This window comes from Apium graveolens, chromosome 7 (genome assembly GCF_009905375.1).
Source record: "Apium graveolens cultivar Ventura chromosome 7, ASM990537v1, whole genome shotgun sequence".
Classification (NCBI taxonomy): domain Eukaryota; kingdom Viridiplantae; phylum Streptophyta; class Magnoliopsida; order Apiales; family Apiaceae; genus Apium; species Apium graveolens.
In genome coordinates this window covers 1,712,616-1,732,163 of record NC_133653.1, presented here as the reverse complement: position 1 = coordinate 1,732,163, position 19,548 = coordinate 1,712,616, and the positions used below count along the sequence as shown (strand labels likewise).

The window sequence follows — 19,548 nt, the reverse complement described above, 5'->3', positions numbered from 1 at the left end:
GAACTTGACCGATGGTGTAATTTTGCTCCCATGGATTTTCCTGCTGCTGGTTTTGCGTTGCTCATCATGACAATTTGTTCCTCAATAATAAATGCACGCTGCAAAAACAATCAATCTGCAATTCAGGATGTCCTCCAGAATTTGATATGACAAGTACAATGAAATTCTAGTTGACATGCTCGATACATACATTTTCTGTTAGAAAATGGAAATTTTAGGACAAATGTAATATGTGTTTTTGATGTAATTTCCGGATAGTAACAAGTGGAGGTCGTTCCTTACTATAAGAACTTCTGCTATGATAAATATTCTTGAATAGCAAAAGCAAGATTGTTGGTAGTTTCATGTGACAATTTGTATCAGATAGACATCACAAGCTAGATACCAAAACAGCGTCAATTGAAACACTACATCCTTACAATGCAAAATGCAAATCCATTCCTCCGAGCTCCGTTCTAAAAATTACTACAATGTGTGCGTTAATGGATAACAATTAATTGTTAGCAGTTAATTGTTCCTTAAACAATTAGGGGTTGGTGATGCTAATAACAGTCTAGATTTCCTGTTGATTCATTCATTCCTTAAATGTGGATCATTAACAAACTTCTTAGTCGAGTTTTTAATTAAATCCTGAATTTGTAACTAAAAGCATCTCAAGAAAGATATTAACTTTTAAACAAAGCAATGAGTTACTAATTAAGCAATATTTCAAAGCAAAATTACATTTGGGGAGCACCACACTATAGCATTGTATGTCATGATTAAATATCAAACAATGCTAAATTCATACATAAAGTAAATACATTGAGATTGTATCCTTAATTTAGCAACTTTAACTAACAAGTTCCAAATAGTATAGTGACCAATACTACTAATATAATAAATTTTTGTGTTCTCATAGTTGTCTTCAATTGAGCTTCACAACGTCGTATCGTTCCAAAAATATATAAGAACGGATCAATGTAGCTTCACGACGTCGTATTGTTTCAAAAATATATAAGAATAGCGATAAGCCCTAATTCACCCACCTACAACCAATCATTTCTCCAACCTAGCCGACGCACCTCAAAAATAATTTCAATTCTCCATCCTCAATCCCAGTCGCTCACTCCGACGATGATTTTTTCACTTTGACATAAAATTTTAACTATATTCTACAATGGCAGCGATTAGACCTAATCCAACACTTCCGAAGGATCTAATAAGTGAGATCCTGGTACGCGTACCAGTAAAATCATTACTGTGTTGCCAATTAGTCTGCAAGGCCTGGTTATCACTAATTAAATGCCCTACTTTCGTAAAATCTCAGCTTCTTCACGCAATTACAACCGAAACTGATCAAACTCTTATCATCAGCCGCTATAAGCTTTTCAACAAGAGGCTTTTTTCACTCCTGCACGCCAATTCTCGTGAAATTGTGGCTGATCTTAAGTTTCCGTATTCCCAAGGTGACTTTAATACTAGAGTTGTTGGTTCGGCTAATGGTATTGTTTGTTTTGTTGTTATTGATGATTTTCCTGTACCCAAAACTAGTACTTATCTCTGGAATCCTGCTATTAGACAATTCAAACTTGTTCCCTCATATACTATTGAGCTTGATTGTGTAGAACTTCAGGCATGTAGTTATCACGGGTTTGGTTATGACCCGATAAATCATGATTATAAGGTTGTTTGGGTTGTATCATGGCTTTCTTGGTGTAGTATGCAGCGATTTTTGTCTACTGAGGTGTATTCGGCTAATAACAATGTTTGGAGGAAGGTGCCTGATCCAATTGACATTCCTTTGACCGGTGAGTTTGATGTGTGTGTTAATGGATACTTGTGTGGTATTGGAGGATATGGTGTGATGTCTTTTGATTTGAACAAGGAGGTATCCAATTCTGCTATTAAGCTCCCTGTTATTTGTGATCATGTTTGTGATAAAGCTCGTATAATTGAGTATAAGAAGTCTGTTGCTATTGTTATACTGGTAAATGCATTGAATAATGACAAGACTGATCGGAGATTTGATAAGAAGTTGACCAAGAAGATTAACATGTGGAGCTTGGATGATGATGCATGCCTTCGTGGTGGTGGAGTTGAGGCATCATGGACCATAATGCTTAGTATTGATTTTGTCATGCCAGTAGAACTTTTTCTTGGATACTTCTGTAATGGGGATCTCGATTACTAATAAGAAGGAAAGATAACATATTGATTTTGTGTAATGCCAGAAGGGATGATTACATGTGGATTTTGTGTAATGCCCATAAGAATGAGGCCAAGATTTTCCCACTTTCAGTTGACATGGCTAATCGTAATTACCGTTGTGAAGTATACAAGTATACAGAGAGCCTAGTTTCACTTGCAGGATTCAAACAAGTCGACTGGCATGCTGGTGAAGATGATAATTAGGAAAGTGGCTCTGATCCTGGTGTCTTTTTAATGCCTATTGTTGGGATTATCTATGCTATTATAGTCAATTTGGGTCTTTCATTGTAGTCATTCTGGATAGATGGCTACCATTATTTTGCTTTTAAAAGATGGTACTATGTTAATTTGCCTTGTCAATTTTTCATCTCTTTTACTGATATAAATCCTGGTTGTAATGATCTCATGAACTAGTAGACATGCTAATGGAGTATGTTTTCTTTTTTATTTTTGGTTTGCATTATTTTCACTCCGCCCACTTATTCTTTAACACTGAAACTACTCTGTATTGTGCAAGACTGCAATCATGCATTTTATGTATTGTCCTCAGAAAAATGCAATCCAGAGAAAAATGCAGTCCAGAGAAAAATTGCATAACAGTAGAGCATAATCAAAGACTAACTTGTCAATACTGGTACTGCGCCCATCAAAGTTTTTTTATGTATTGTCCTCAGAAAAATGCAGTCCAGAGAAAAATGCAAGTTCTGCTTTTCAGAAAAGCACAAGTTCTCTTAGATAATCAAGCCCGCATGATATAAGTTTTATCTTTTTTTTTTTAGTTCCAATTCATTGTTTTGACTGAAGAAGAAATTCCGCTTGATGCTATATTGAAGTGCAGAAACTTCTATCTACTGAAAGTAGCAAAATTAAGGAAAGACGAAAAATACATATATTGGTTAGTGTACACGTGAATATATGTATAAGAGTCTAAATGTAATAATTGTATGTTTAACACATGAACTGCTCATTTGTTAATGAATCAGCTTGTTAATGAATCAGTATGTACGATTTCATCTCCGAGTATTAAAATGTTTGTTCAAATTTTTTGTGCCCCCTAACATAAATCTCTCTGGATCCGCCACCGGTGATGATAATTAGGAAAGAAGAGCTGAGTCTAGTATCTTTCTGGTGGCTAACGTTGGCAGTATCTTTATTGAAGGGTAAATAAGTCTATGTACTTCAATTTTGAGTCCTAAAATTTTATATGTACAATCACCTTTCTCTATATTGTTGAAGCCACAATATATTTCTTTAACAAGGAGTTTATAATTGTAATGTTGATATTTATCAACACTAAAAAAGTAAGTTGATAGCACTGAGGCTACCCCTTTGGCCTCTACAAGCTTAATTTCAGACTTCTCTAAATGGCCTCTGAGTTTTAACATGACATATCTGAGCAACTAAAGAACCTTGTACTCTATATCACAAAAGCGTGCATATATGACCATCTGTCATATAATTGGTTTTCTTTTTGGATCTGTAGTGTCCAATTTGTACGCTAATATTTGTTGCTTGATGAATGATGGCTGATTGGCTGCTGCCTGGTGGCTGCTTAGTTGTAGTTCTAGTACCTTACATTTGAGGATTAAGACTCTGAAGTATTGATTTATATTTTGTAATGTTTTGACTATTGTTTGAATTTTTTAATTTTTAATGCTTAAGGATTATTTATTTTAAGTTTCAGGTAATTAGGTTCAAAGTTAATACTGCTCTACTTATCATTAGTGGTTTCACTATTCGGATTTCGGTAAGCCCGATCCAGAATCTATTGGTAGCTAGTTGATTTTAGATATCACTGCACTGTAATAATATCTGTTGACATCTGATGCTCTAAGAAGGCTTGAGTTTATACTGACTTATACATGTCAGAATATTAAATGTATGTTCAGAGACCTGTTGAAGTAGCTTGTCTCATTCAGATAGATTCCCGTCTATGGTAGTTACATGCATACTCAGCGTTGTAACATATGATCTATGATAAAAAATAGTACAAATTTTGGGTCTCAGACTGAAAATGATGTAAAACTGTATGAGTGAATGCTGAGATCGAACTTTAATGTGTATTTCCCCGTCCTCTGCTGCTGGTATCATATTTGCTGTGTTAAAAATTATATTTCAGTCTCTGCAGAAACATTCTTTGAGCAATTATCCTATCTTCTAGATGAAGTTAAATTGGTGCTTCCTGCAGTTAGTAGATGACTTTTCTTTGTTCTTCTACAATCCTTTTCCCTGACTGATATTGGGCAGTGTAATTTTGCTACTGTGTATTTTCCTGCTGATGGTTTTGTTTCGCTTATCAAGACAATCTGTTGGTCCATCAATTGTTTCTACAAGATCACATTATCAGACACTTCGCACATTAGGCTATTCAAAACTGACAATTCAGATTAGTGAAGATGACAATGTAAAAGTCGCCTGATCATCCCTCAAAGATGTGTTATTCGCATCTCTGGATTCACAAGAAAAATATTTTTTGCACAGGACTACAACTGCAACCTTCTTCGGGGGTCCTCTTTCTTATTATCGAAGGTGTCAGGTATATTTCAAAGCAAATTACTGAAAATAGACAGCTAGTGCTGAGAGCTTTAGTAGCATAGTTAGAGGAATTGGGCAGAAAGATTGACAGTAAGCTTTTGTGTCATTGGTCTACACTTGAATACTCACCATGGTACGTAGGAGCAGCTATATCCTTCGCAAATGGTGGTCCATAAAACAAGCAACTATAGCGTAGAGCACCAAAAGTCTAGTTCCTCACCGTTATGATTTGGGTACTGAATAGACAATGATTACCTAGCACATGCTAACGTCTCAAATGATGATATTCAGACCATTAATACCATGGCATTTTACAGTTCTTAGACATTTTTACAGAAGTGAAAGCATAGAAAAGCTTTTATTCAGCCCACGAGGTGTTTCAAGACCAATAAACTTGGGGTTGATAGTAGAGTCTAACTACCCCCGTCAATTTCCTTGTAAACGGATCAATTTTGTATCGGATCAACTTTATATTATTAGATGTATTTCGGTTCAGGTTTAAATTCTATATTTATATAATAATCATATTTCGGTTCAGATTTAAAATTTATTTAATTCGGGTCTAATTTTAGTTAGAGAAAATTGAACCTAAGAATATACTCAAGGAACATTCTCAGATACAGATAATATCAGTTAAATATAAAATAAAATTCGATTCTTTTATATTTAACTTTTTTATTAAAGATATTGGGTCATATTTAATTTGAATAAATTTTTATTCATTTGTCAATTTTAGATAATTATCAAATAACATATCCTAAATATTATAACAGAGTTTAAGGATCTTCAGATTTCGTGAGAAATGCAGTTAAATAAGTTACCATTTTTCCTAATTATGGTGGAATATTAGCTTAACATTTTTGTCTTTTATTATTAAATCGGGAAAATGAATAATTAGATACTTTTTCTCATTATAATAATCTATTCAGCTATGTTTCTTCTATATACTTGACAACCATTTAGCCGTATGTAGCTTCGACTCATCCTAAACCAACTTTCAGTTCTTGACAATGGCGCCAATCAGACGCAATCTGACACTTTCGGAGGATCTGACAAGTGAGATTCAGGTACGCGTACCAGTGAAACCATTAATCTGTTTTCAATTAGTGTGCAAGGATTGGTTATCACTAATTAAACACCCTGCTTAATTAAATCGATTTTGATTGGGATTCGATCAAATTCAGTTTACATACAATAATATCAGTTAATATCAAATCAAATTCGATTCTTTTATTGTTAACTTTTTTATATAAGATAATATTTAATTTGAATAAATTTTTATTCATTTGATCAATTTTAGATAATTATCGAATAACATATCCTAAATATTATAACAGATTTTAAAGATCTTAAGATTTCGTGAGAAATGCAGGTATTTAGGATATTTTTCCTAATTAGGGAAATATTCTGAGATGAATCTTATCTGGGGATACTTCTCTGATCATTATAATAATCTATTCAGCTTTGTTTCATCTATATATTTGACAACCATTTTGCCGTATGTAGCATTCGACTCATCCTAAACCAACTTTCACTTCTTGACAATGGCGCCAATCAGATGCAATCCGACACTTTCGGAGGATCTGATAAGTGAGATTCTGGTACGCGTACCAGTGAAACAATTAATCTGTGTTCAATTAGTGTGCAAGGACTGGTTATCACTAATTAAGCACCCTGCTTTCGTCAAATCTCAGCTCCGTCATGCAATCACAACCCAAACTGATCAAATTTTTATCAACAGCGTCTATGTATCGAAAAGAGAACATATATTTGCTCTCCTCAACGTCGACTCTCGTCAAATTGTGGCTTATCCTAAGGTTCCGTGTTTCAGAGGTGAGTTGGAATCTGTAATTAATTATAAACTTATTGGTTCTGATAATGGCATTGTTTGTGCTGCTGTTCTGTCAACCACGCTCGTTTTAAAGATAGCATTTTTCTTTGGAATCCTGCTATTAGACAATACAAAGTTATTCCGCCTTATAGTGTATGTTGTGATATTAATCATATTTGTTACGAAGTTTTGGGGTTTGGTTATGATGAAGTAGATCATGACTTTAAGGTTGTTAGGCTTGTTGAGGTTGAAAAGTTGAATTCCTTTTATGCTAAGGTGTATTCAACCAATAGGAATGAATGGCGAAAGGTGGCTGATCCGATTGACCTTCCTACCTGTTATTTTGATGTTTGTTTTAACGGATTCTTGTGTGGTACTTCCTGCCATGAAGGGGATGGGATCATACCTCGAATTGAAGAATATCGAATGGTGGCATTTGATTTGAACAAGGAGGTGCTAAATTGTGCTATTAGGCTCCCTTTTGTTTGTGATGATGACCATATTAAACCTCGTATTATCAAGTTTAATACGTCTATTGTTGTTATTGTATTGATGGATGATATGTTGAATAGGAATAGCAAGATTAAAATGTGGATGTTGGATGATGATGCATGCCTTGGTGGGTTGGGAGTCGAGGCAACGTGGACACCTATGTTTATTACTAGTACTATAGCTATGCCGTCATATATTGTAAAACGCCCCTGATTCTGGTATTTTTGTGCTGGCTAACGATGGCTACACATATCAGGTTTTGATGGATGGCTTCACTGAGATGCTGTATTTGCATTATCTTTCTATTTTGGCCTTGCATTGTTTTCAGTTTGCTCACTGCCCAGTGATTATCAATTCAGTTCTATTATTCATAAATTTCTAGGTTCGGGACTACTCAATAGAGATTGTCTTTTTATTATATGCATATTTATCATAACTAAATTCTTCGAGATAGATTGTTTGAAGAAGTTGAGCAGAGAGATTGACTGTAAAACTTTTACCATATCATCTAAACTTGAATACTAAACTTTTTTGACAAGAGAGCATGGCCGTCCATGGAACCATGGTACTTTTAATCTAGCTGTGGAGTCTAAAGAACATTGGTTTCCTTTTCATTATGGTCTAAAGAACCATGATTGGAATAGAATAGATCCAGGAAGCAATTGCAGTGATTTTTCATTTTTATTGCATTACCAGTGGCTGCTAAAATATGCTTAACTACCATAGGAATAAAAAGTGATATTTATTTTTATTGTAATTTTTATTGGAAGTTTGAAACAATATTCTTAGACCCAAGTTACCATCTTTCTTGCTAAAATATGCTTAACTACCATTGGTGATAATAGTTTGTGTAATATGATGTTTTTATTTTTTAAAAATCATTTTTTAATATGGTTATCGAACACCTTTTCTTTTAACGATTACCAGGGATTTTCTTCGTTATGAAATTATAAATTAAGGTTAGATCAATTTCAGTTCGGTTTTTAGTTTCTTTTTCTATAAACAATTTTATTAGGATCAACACTACAAGAAATATGCTCATTTGCGACGGAATTTTTACACTGAAATTCGTCGCAATAAATATTCGACGTTTTTACTCAAGTCTTAAGTTCAGATTTTTGTCACAAGTAAGCATTTCGTCATAAGTATCAATTCTGTCACTAGTATATATTTCGTCATAAGTAACCATTTCGTCGCAAAGTTAAAAAAAACGTCGTAAGTTATGGGAAATGGAGCCCACTTTCAATCGGCTAATAACTAAACTTTCGACGGTATGTTCCGTCATTTATTCGTAATTTACGACGATCGGTATGTCGTAAGTTAACACCATGGGCCAACAAGCTTGTCAGAATTAATTTAAAAACAAAAAAAATGATAAAATCATGAAGAACAACCGTCCCAAGTAACCCACAATTATGTCGTAAATAATAAGAATAATTAAGGAATTCCGTCACAAGTAACCCAAAATTCCGTCGTAAAATAATGTTATGTTAATTTTTATTGAATCATTTAAAAGCTTTATTAATGTTATGTTAATTTGAGTAAATAATGGGTTAATATACGTAGACTATGAACTAGACGATTGAAACTATAGTTTAATAGTAATGATCCATAATTTTGATAGACAATTTATTCAATACTTCAAATATTTTTTTTTAATTTTGAACTTGATCAATTAAAGATTATTATTTGATATAATATTTGAAATTATTATTGACTCCATATTGAATTCATGTATTTTATTTGAGACTATTTAGGTCTGGACCCATCTTCTCTCGATATAGTGTCACCTTAATTAATCTTCGAACATTTCCCTACATAGCTGATTAAATTTACCCTAAGCTCTATGATATGGCGACAATTATATCCAATTTGACACACTCGGAGAATCTAATAAGTGAGATTCTCGCACGCGTGCAGGTCAAATCATTAATCAACTTAAAGGAAAATGTGTCATTCAACATATGAAGAAGATAATTTAAATAATAATACATGGGTTTAAAGTTAGGATACATGTTAACCACACTAAATAATAGTACATGGCTGATAATTTCTTCACTTTTATTCATCAAACAAAGTTTCTTCACATTAATACATTATCAAAAGTAAGAAGTCATAGTGTGGGCTAGATCTCGCAATTTCAGTTTATAAATCGCTTATCATTTTCATTACTTATCACATCAACTTCGAAAATTATATAACTAGATACACTTAGGTTCAGTTGAGATCTAGCATCTTTAAATAAATTTCGGTTTGAGATTTTTCAAGATTATTTTTCCAAATATGATTTTGTTAGGAGAAATCAAGTAAGATTTCCATATATTTTGGAATAATTTAAAAAACTTTAGTTTAATTTTATAATATTAATTATTTAAATAAGAATTTTTCCTATGAAGATAGTAGGTAACATCTTTGAACATCCTAATTAATTAAACAACCTACTTTCGTAAAATTCACCTCCTCGTATAATCACTTTCGGAACTTGATCAAACACTCATCACCACCCTCTTTATACATCAAAGAGATACTAAAGTTGCACTCCTCAATGTCGGTTCTTGTCAAATTATGGATAATCCCAGGTTCCCTAGTGGGTTGAATACTTTACCTTATTATATGCTTGTTGGCTGTGTTATTGCCAATGTTTCTGTTGCTGTTGCTAGTGGTGTCAATATATGGAACAATGGTATTTATCTTTGGAACCCTGCTATTAGACAATATTGTCCCAATATTCGTATTGAAGCGTTGAGGTTTGATTATGATGAAGTAGATCATGATTACAAGGTTGTTACGCTTGAATTGGAGTCTTCTTTACGTGCTGAGGTGTATCCTGCTAAGACGAATGTGCTAAGATGAATGTGTGGAGAAAGGTGCTTGATCCGATTAACATTCCTCTCCATTATTATTTTGATGTGTTTTTTAAGGGATTTTTGTGCGATACTGAAGGTGAAATTCTAGCATTTGATTTTAACAAGGAGGTGCTAAATTATGATAGCAAGATTAAAATGTGGATGTTGAATGATGATGCATGCCTTGGTGAGGGGGGAGTCCACGCATCATGGACGCCATTATTTGTTACTAGTATAGGTTGGGTGAAAATGATTAATTATGGCTTCTTGAGCAACGGGGATATCGTACTTATGGTACTCGATGACCATTTCTGTTATAAGTAGGTTTCGTCTAATGTCGACGAGAAAGATGCCAAGATTGTCCCACTTTCATTTGATATAAATGGATATTATTTGACCCATCACATGTAAAAGTATATACGGAGAGCCTAGTTACTGTTGCAGGATTCAAGCAAGTTGTAACACCCCAGTCCCACATCGAGAAGATTTGAAACTTTTGTTTAATTTGTAAAGAAAAGTACTACTCTGCACCAAAAAATTATGATCTGTTGGGAACATGTAGTGGTCTTGTTGTATTTACCCAAGTTGGCTTTATTTGGGCTAGTAGTCTTCAGCTTATTTCAGACTCCGAACCGGGACTTGACCCGTTTTCAAAAAATGCTCTGGATTTGACCCGGTTTGTCACATATGGTATCAGAGCCAACTCTCGAAAGTTTGATGCATCAAGTTGCCAGAGGTGGGGACATGAAAGCTTGTCGTATTATACCACACTAGACAGAGATCCAGAGGTGGGGATACGAAGCAAGCTGGTATTGGTATTATCCCACAATGATTAGAGAGAAACGATATGAACTTATGAGCTATCTGTTCGGGCCTAAGGAGGACGTCATGAGTTCAACTTTATATCATTAGATGTATTTCGGTTCAAGTTTAAATTTTATTTTGATATGATAGTTACATTTCGCTTCACTAAATTTTTATTATACTCTTTTTTTTTGCCAAATTTAAAGCAAATTTCATTAATGACTTGAAAGAGATTCAATCGGGACAAACCCCCAACTGATCATGCAACCAGGTTGAAAAACAAATAGAACTAAATAATTAGCCATTTTGTTTCCTGATTGCTTAACAAACTGAATACAAATATTCTGAAAATTAAAAATGAAGGTAATGGTTTCCCGGACAATCCAGCACACATCTCCCCCGAAAACAGTAGCTTCACAATTGACCCTAAGGGTTTCCTCAAGGAATACTCAGGTCTAATTTTATTTAGAGAAAATTGAGTCTAAGGGTGTCCTCAAGGAATACTCATAGGTACAATAATACCTTTTAGTTATACATAATTAAATCGATTTTGATTCAGATTGGATCAAATTCGGTTTACATAAGATAATATCAGTTAAATATCAAATCAAATTCGGTTCTTTTCTTTTTAACTTTTTTATATAAGATATCGGGTCATCTATAATATTGGGTCACATATAATTTGAATAAATTTTTATCCATTTGATCAATTAATAACCTTTATTAATAAGCGAAACCCCTTTAATTTTGGTTTCACCATTTTTGGTTTCACTTATTCGTGTGTATCTTATAATTCTATATTTTTGTATGTCTTATAATTCTACTAAAACTTTTTGTTACACTCTTTATTCTTGTATATCTTATACTTCTACCTGTCTTATAATTATATTCAATTTGGTTTTATTTTTATTTTAATAAGCGAAACCCTCTTTGAGTGGTACACACATATTAATTTTGGTTTCACCAATTTTTTGTACCACCAACTTCTGGTTTCGCTTATTCGTGTATATCTTATAACTCTAATTTTGTACGTCATATAAATGTACTAAAACTTTTAATTACAGCCTTTATTCTCATATATATCTTATACTTTCTACATGTCTTATGATTCTATAAATTTAGTTTTATTTTTGTTTCCCTTTAATATTTGTATTCCTAATTTCCTTATGCATTTCAAATTCAATATATTATACGTACTACAAGCGTAAATATATATTTTTAGCTTTTTCTTAATCATATTTTTTAATATATTTTTAGAATTCTATTTTAATTACACTTCTTGAATTCTAAGCAACACACTGACCATACTAATATACATAATGTTACAGACTTTTATTTGAAAATATATTATTTTTAACCGTTTTGATTTAGTATAATTAGAAATTTTTTATTTTAATCATATTTCTTGACTTCTAAGTATCACCGAGGGCACCCACAAATTGAATATATATATATATATTGAACATATATAAAATCTAATTGTTTTCAAGGAATTAATTACATAAAAACTGCAGATCCGAAAGAATAGCTATATAAAACACATGCAAACATATATAAGAACATTTGTTAAAGATTGAGATCATCATCCATCACCAAAGTATAATGAAACATGAAGATAGGTAAAGATTGAAAAAATTGTGATATCCCGTATTTTCAGAATTATTATTAGTAATATTTCAATATATTTATGTGATTTCCTGATTTAGAAGGAATAAAATGGTGGATATTTTATTACTATTTGACGAGTTTGTGTTAATTAAATGGCAATGTGCTAATTGTTGAGTGTTATATTGATCCTTGTTAATTTCTAAAAATATTTACTTAAATGTATTATTTTCAAAAGTTTATTTGAAAACCGATCATTTATTGATATCGGTAAATTGAGTTCGTTTAGTAATATTAGGGATTGGATGGATATTCTATCTGCTATGTGTTATATGTAATATTAATTGTGTGTGACTCAGTTGTGATTGAGGATTATTGTATTATTAATTACTGAGTGGTATCATTTTGTTTTTATCTTTAAAACTACTTTTATTGAAAATTTAATTTCATAAATATTTAAATTATCTTGAAAATTATTTTTATGACTTTATAATTACAATAATTATTTTTGGGATTTTATAAAATTTAGAAATCAATATTTCATCAATTATTTAACCCTGTATGATTTTCTGATTTCATTTATTTGTAAAATCCGTATTTAATTCCAAAATTCTTTAAAAATTATGAAACTCATATTTATCTAAGTTTGGAATATTCTGAGAATTTTAAAATTATTTTGGGAATTTTTAGGATTAATTTTACCCGCGCGTTGAATCTTTTAATTGCTAAAAGCAGGTATAAATTGCGTTTCAAAAATTGTTTTAAAATTTTGAAATTTATGTTTTTATAAATTTCGGGATATTTGTAACATTTTAAGACTATTTTCGTGATTTTCTGAATTTGTTTCAAGTACAGCTCGGTTCGTTAAATCGTATAATGCGGGTATAGTGCGCGAGTCAAAAATGCTTTAAAAATTATGAAAATTTTATTTTATTAGTTTTTAATTATTACGAGAATTTTAAAACTTATTTGGTAATTTTCGGGTTAATTGTACCCGTAAATCTGCTCGTTAAATTCTAAATTTCGGTTCAAAATTAGGCTTGTATGTTGATAAGTACTGCAAGAAGTACAGTGGATAAAAGAAAAAAAGAAAAAAAACAAAACAAAACGTGTCAAACAGCCCCCCACCCCCTGCCACCTAACCCCCCTTTACCCCGTCCCCTTATTTCCTTTTCTTCCCCAGCTTCTTTCTCCCTTCTCGCTGTCTCTCATTCTCTCGTATTATTTATTTACTTTTAACTTTCAAAAATTCATATCTTCTCAACTGTATATCCAAATTTAAATTATTATATATATAAACGATCAGCGCTTCAATACCTACGCATAGGTATATATATTGCGAGATTTTGAGGAGAAAATTTGCGGGGCATATTTCCATTATATTTCCGTTTTAATTTATTTTCGGGACATTAAAAAGGAGTATGACAGTGTTGATTACTCCACATGGCATCTCAACGTGTATATATCTATGGCTATTAATTTCGGATTTTTCTGGAGATATTTTCCGGACATCAGATATTCTCCTCGGGGTGACCAGAATTTATTTCATAGCATGTTAGTGTTTATATATTTATTTCGTAATTTTTAGAAGTGGTTGTAGAAGTCATTTTTTTACCGTGTTATTCATTTCTGGAGTGTTTATACGCGTAAATATAAATTATTGTGTTGATTGTTGTTGGTTGTGTCGATATGACATCGACTGGCAGTTAGAGAAATAGAGGAGGTGCTGTCCGATTTCCACGAAAATATTTTTTTTAGTTCTGAAGATTATTATTTTTATTATTATTCGAAAATAAATCCAAATTATTTAGTTATAAAATGATTCGGAGACCCGTTTTAATTCCGAAAAATATTCAAAAATTCATATTAAATAAACCGTTCGTCCGTTTAATACGAAACGAACGCGTACAAACTCAGAAAAATATCCTGCTTTCATTAAAAATACTTCCGAGACCCAAATTATTTTGTTTCGAAAGGTCTCTTGTTTTACAAGTCATTTTGAGTCAATTTTGATCGATAAATCATATTTTTGACCCAATTTCAGTTTAAAACGTACCTAGTCGAATGTTTTGGCGAGACGAGTCATGTGTTATATGAATTATGTGATACATGAGTTATGTGCTTATGTGCTATGTGAATTATGTGTGTACGTGGGTCAAGAGTCTTGTGTTTGACTATCTTTATGTGTGGGCTATCGTATGGGTAGACGATAGGCTTTTGACACGCAGTTCGTTGAGTGATTATCGTTTTGGCGATTAAAGGTTCTATATTTTAATTATAGATGCGGATCTTTCGAGTTGAGCAGGACAAGACATTGGATAAAGAATGAGATGAAATGGTATTGGGTATTTGGATTCTAGTAATCGCAGGAGCAACATATCAGTAAAATGTTGAAAATAAAGACGGTGATATTTTGGGACAGAATGTCAGAATAGATGTGTCGTTGCGAGTGTGACTAACTACTAAAACCCAAAGGCAAGTATCCCTATCATCACTTATTATTCAAATGATATTTATTTTAAATTTTATCATGCAAGTATTGCTTTCCCTATTCTCAGTTTAGAATCGATAAATGTCATACATATCGCTGAATTAAATAATTCGGTTTATGCAAGTATTCTTCCGTTATTCTATGTTCAGAGTAGCTAAATGATTTTACTTATCCAATTATCGGATTTATAAATGTTGTGGATTTTAAGAAAGGTGACGTTGTTTTGGTTTTCTGCCCAAGTGAATGGGCGAATAAAATTCATAAGGGTGTCAAGTATTATGACCCCTTTCAATAAAAATGTTTTAAGATTGGATGGTTGTGTAAGAGGCCGTGGCGGCGGTCCAGTGTGAGCTATGTGTTATACAGGATATAACACCTTGATAGGCCGATATATGCCTTGGGTACCCCTTTGTTTAGTTGGATATGCTTCGGCATACCGGTGTTGCTCCGCGGCTGATCACCGGCGGCAACACAACGTCGTTCGAGGATTCCAATCTAAATTATTATATTGCTTTTGACATCTTACAAGGAATGATTTATTAAGTATTTTATTTTCGGATAAAAGATGAAATGTGGTTTTGATTCAGTTTCTTATTTTGAGAATACTTAGTTTGTTGTTAAATATCAAAGGTGGTATTAGTACAGATGATTGGTGTTGACTTCAGTATGAGATGTTGTGAGCATCAAAGTTCGTAGTGATATCTAATTTGATATGATAACAAAATAAGTATTAATTTCAAGAGTTCGGTTTTGAGTAAAGTTTATGATTCAATCCATAATCATTGTTTCATGTTAGAATTGTTTACGATATTTCCGTAAACATTGTTTTACGAGTTTTATTCTCGTCAAGATTCAAAGTATTGCTGAAGCATTTCGCTCAAAAATATCCAATTGGTTTTGAATATAATTAAGGAATTAAATATGGGATTCCTCAACTAAAAATTTTATGATTCAGCAACTATGATTTTAAATGTTTTGCTCTAATGCAGATGTCGGTTTTATATCAAAATGACCCTATATATGTCATAATGATCTTGCTGAGAATTTCTTTCGCTCATACTTGCCTGTTTTTAAATTTAACCTCCAGTGAGGATTAGCTTGTTGTTTAGCCGCGTAATTCGCGGAAGTAAAGAAGAAGCTCTTGGAAGGTGGTTGGTCCAGGGTTTGCGGGCTAGTGTAAGTTTTATTGTATAAAGTTGTTTATATTATATTATATTATAGTTTTGTATTTTATTTGGGCCTAGTATACTTCATTTCGAAGTTATACTTGTGGGTTTAATTTTGAGATTGAGATTTATTTAAAAGATTGTTAAAAGAAAGTGGAAAATTTAATTGTGGAATTTGGATATCTTGTTTCTAAAACTGTAACCTTAAAAGATCTTGGATTAGTTTGGGGTCATTTACGCTAAATATCTTCCGCTGGCATTTGTTTATTGATTAAACGGATTAATTTGGATTGAGGTTTCATAGTGACGACCAAATCCTCTGACCCCGGATTTGGGGGCGTTACAAAAACTCATGGCTATTGAATTTTTTTTAGTATAACTGCTTTTCAGCATGCCAAATTCTGCCCATATACATAAGCTTTTTGATTTTTAATAGTAGACCAGCAAGATCTTGCACTAATTTTTCACGTTAAGGTGAGGTGTTATGGTATCTTGCATAAAATTTTTTTTACAGAAAAGAATAAAATATTTTTATCAGCAATCACAAGCATATATAGTGAATGAAATAGCCTTATTATACTAAGATAATCCTAAGTAAATTTAATTTTATCTATCATGTTACAGTTAGTTAGAGCATGAACAAGTTTATAATATTTATATTTTGAACTAATTTCTTGACACCTTTTCAATTTTCACTTATAAATATTACTTCACAACCGAAAGACAAGAGGTCAGATTAATATTTCTGAAAAGAAAGATCAGCAGGTTGAATGTAATGATAAAAATATCAGAAACAATATGCATCACGAGTATTATCGACTAAGTTTAGTTTTTTTCTTTATTTTATATAATTATTCAATCACATGATGATCTCTCGAGTTCTATGCAAAAATAGAACGATTCTACTGAAGAAAAAGAAAAATAACCACAATTGGATGAGAATCTTCTAGATCTTAGTCGAGATTTTATAAAAACCACTATCTATTACTATATTATATAAAAGACGAAACATTGAAAGTTTTGGTACGATGCCAGTTTTTTGGTACACGCTAAATTTATTGAATTACCCTTATTTTACCTAAAATTTTTATTAGCGTTTGTAATCCATTTATAATAGAAAAAGAAATAAAATTGTTTTCACGGACAAGTTTATTTAATAAAGTAGAATAATAATATTATAACCAGCAATAACTAAAAAATTACCTTTCTAACCTACTTAATTATTTACTTTATTTAATTATTATTTTACTTAAACTTTGTTAAGCTCCTTGACTTTAGCAATCCATAAAATTTTAACTACTTTACAAGAACAACTTAGCATCATCATCCTTATTCCTCGACAAAAACAACAATCTCATCTCACCGTTTAAAACAATGCAAAAACCTTTTATTATTAAATCAATGTAAAAGTCAACACCATACGCACTCTAATCAGTAGCTATCGCGGATATATTTTGTACGGGTCCACGGTATAAAATATTTGTTTTATGTAATTTTAACTATCAAGTTTATTTGATAAAATAGAATAATAATATTATAACCACTACTAAATAATAAATTATCTTTTTCAGCTACTTAATTATTTACTTTATTTAATTATTGTTTTACTTAAAGACTTTGTTAAACTCCTTGACTATAGCAATTCATAAAATTTTAACTGCTTTACAAGAACAACTTAACATCATCATCCTTATTCCTTGACAACAAAAATAATCTCATCTCATAGTTTAAGACAATGCAAAAATCCTCTGTTCTTAAATCAATGCAAAAGTCAAAACCATCTGCATTTGTAATCAGTAGCTATCGCGAATATATTTTGTACGGGTTCACGGTATAAAATATTTATTTTATATAATTTTTACTATTAATGTAAAGACAAATATACTTAAAGTATGCATTATCTTACAATTCAATTACATAAACAAAAAATTATTTAATTTTTGAAGTTGAATTAATTATCTATCTATATTATTATATTAAATACGAAACTTTACGGTTATTCTTTCAATTACATAATTGCCCTTTCTTAAAAAAATTTAATATTTTACTCAGTTTCCCTTACTTAATTAATATTTAACCAATTTTCTTTATAATTAAAATATGTTGCCTTTTTGATTTTCACCAACTAAAACAACGTTTTCTCTACCACTATTTTAGACAATCCTTTTTAATCTATACATTTTTTAAATAAAACATGTCATCTTTTTTATTTTCTAAAATTAAACAAATCTTTCTCTAAAAATATCATGGACAATTCTTTTTAATATATGTTGATTATCTATCTATCTTTTATAATATCTATACTATTATATAAAGACGAAATATTAAAAGTTTGGTAGTAGATCGGTCAGTATTTGCTGAAATTACTTAATAATACTTACTTTATTATTTTTATTTAAACTCATTAATTATTCTTATTTAACTATTTAATATTAATTCAAAAAACCAACAAGGGACCTATAATCCTTTACAGAAAACCTTCCGACAAAACAGTCCATATCCTTATGACTTATATCCTTGAACCCTTCCTCCTAACAAACTCTTATCGCAAACTAAAGTTTTTTAGCTAAAATTAACAATTCCATTCTATTTCGAATCCATCAAAACAAATCAAAAAAATTATTTGATATTTGAAGTTGAATTATTTATTTATTTATCTATATTATTATATTAAATATGAAATTTTATGGTCCTTCTTTCAATTACATAATTGCCCGTTCTTAAAAAATATTAATATTTTACTCAATTGCCCTTACTTAATTAATATATAACCAATTATCTTTATAAGTAAAATACATTGCTTTTTTATTTTCACCAACTAAAACAACTCTTTCTCTACAAATATTTGAGACAAATCTTTTTAATCTATACATTTTTTAATTAAAACATGTTGTCTTTTTTATTTTCTTAAAATAAAACAAATCTTTCTCTAAAAATATTATGGACATTTTTTTTAATATATGCTGATTATCTATCTATCTTTTACACTATCAATACTATTATATAAAGACGAAATAATAAAATTTTGGTAGTTGATTGGTCGGTATTTGCTGAAATTACTTAATTATCCCTACTTTATTATTTTTATTAAACTAATTAATTATTCTTATTTATCTATTTAATATTAATTCATAAAACCAATATGGGACCTATAATCCTTAACTAGAAAATCTTCCCACAAAACAGTCCATATCCTTACGGCTTATATGGAGTCGAATCTAATTAGCACCGTTGAACCTTTCCACCTAGCAAACTCTTATCGCAAACTAATGTTTTTTAACTAAAATAAATAATTCCATTCTCTTTCGAATCCGTTAAATTGATCAAAAAAAACTATTTGATATTTGAAGTCGAATTATTTATTTATCTATCTATATTATTATATTATATACGAAACTTTCTGGTCTTTCTTTCAATTACATAATTGCCCTTTCTTAAAAAAAATTAATATTTTACTCAATTGCCCTTAATTAATTAATATCTAACCAATTTTCTTTTTATTAAAATACGTTGCCTTTTTTATTTTCACCAACTAAAACAACTCTTTCTCTACCACTATTTTAGACAATTCCATGTAATCGATACATT

General features: G+C 31.1%; 2 protein-coding genes across 2 annotated transcripts; both read left to right on the top strand.

Moving 5' to 3' along the window:
• The first annotated feature begins 1,159 nt into the window (after positions 1–1,159).
• LOC141671631 (F-box/kelch-repeat protein At3g23880-like) lies at positions 1,160–2,173 on the top strand. Its single transcript, XM_074477910.1, has one exon. The coding sequence runs from the start codon at positions 1,160–1,162 to the stop codon at positions 2,171–2,173; it is 1,014 nt and encodes a 337-aa protein (XP_074334011.1).
• A 3,562-nt stretch (positions 2,174–5,735) lies between these two features.
• Positions 5,736–7,261, top strand: LOC141671630 (uncharacterized). Its single transcript, XM_074477909.1, has 3 exons — positions 5,736–5,792; positions 6,420–6,558; positions 6,744–7,261. Exons 1-3 carry the CDS (start codon positions 5,736–5,738, stop codon positions 7,259–7,261), a joined length of 714 nt encoding a protein of 237 aa, XP_074334010.1.
• The last annotated feature ends 12,287 nt before the right edge of the window (positions 7,262–19,548 follow it).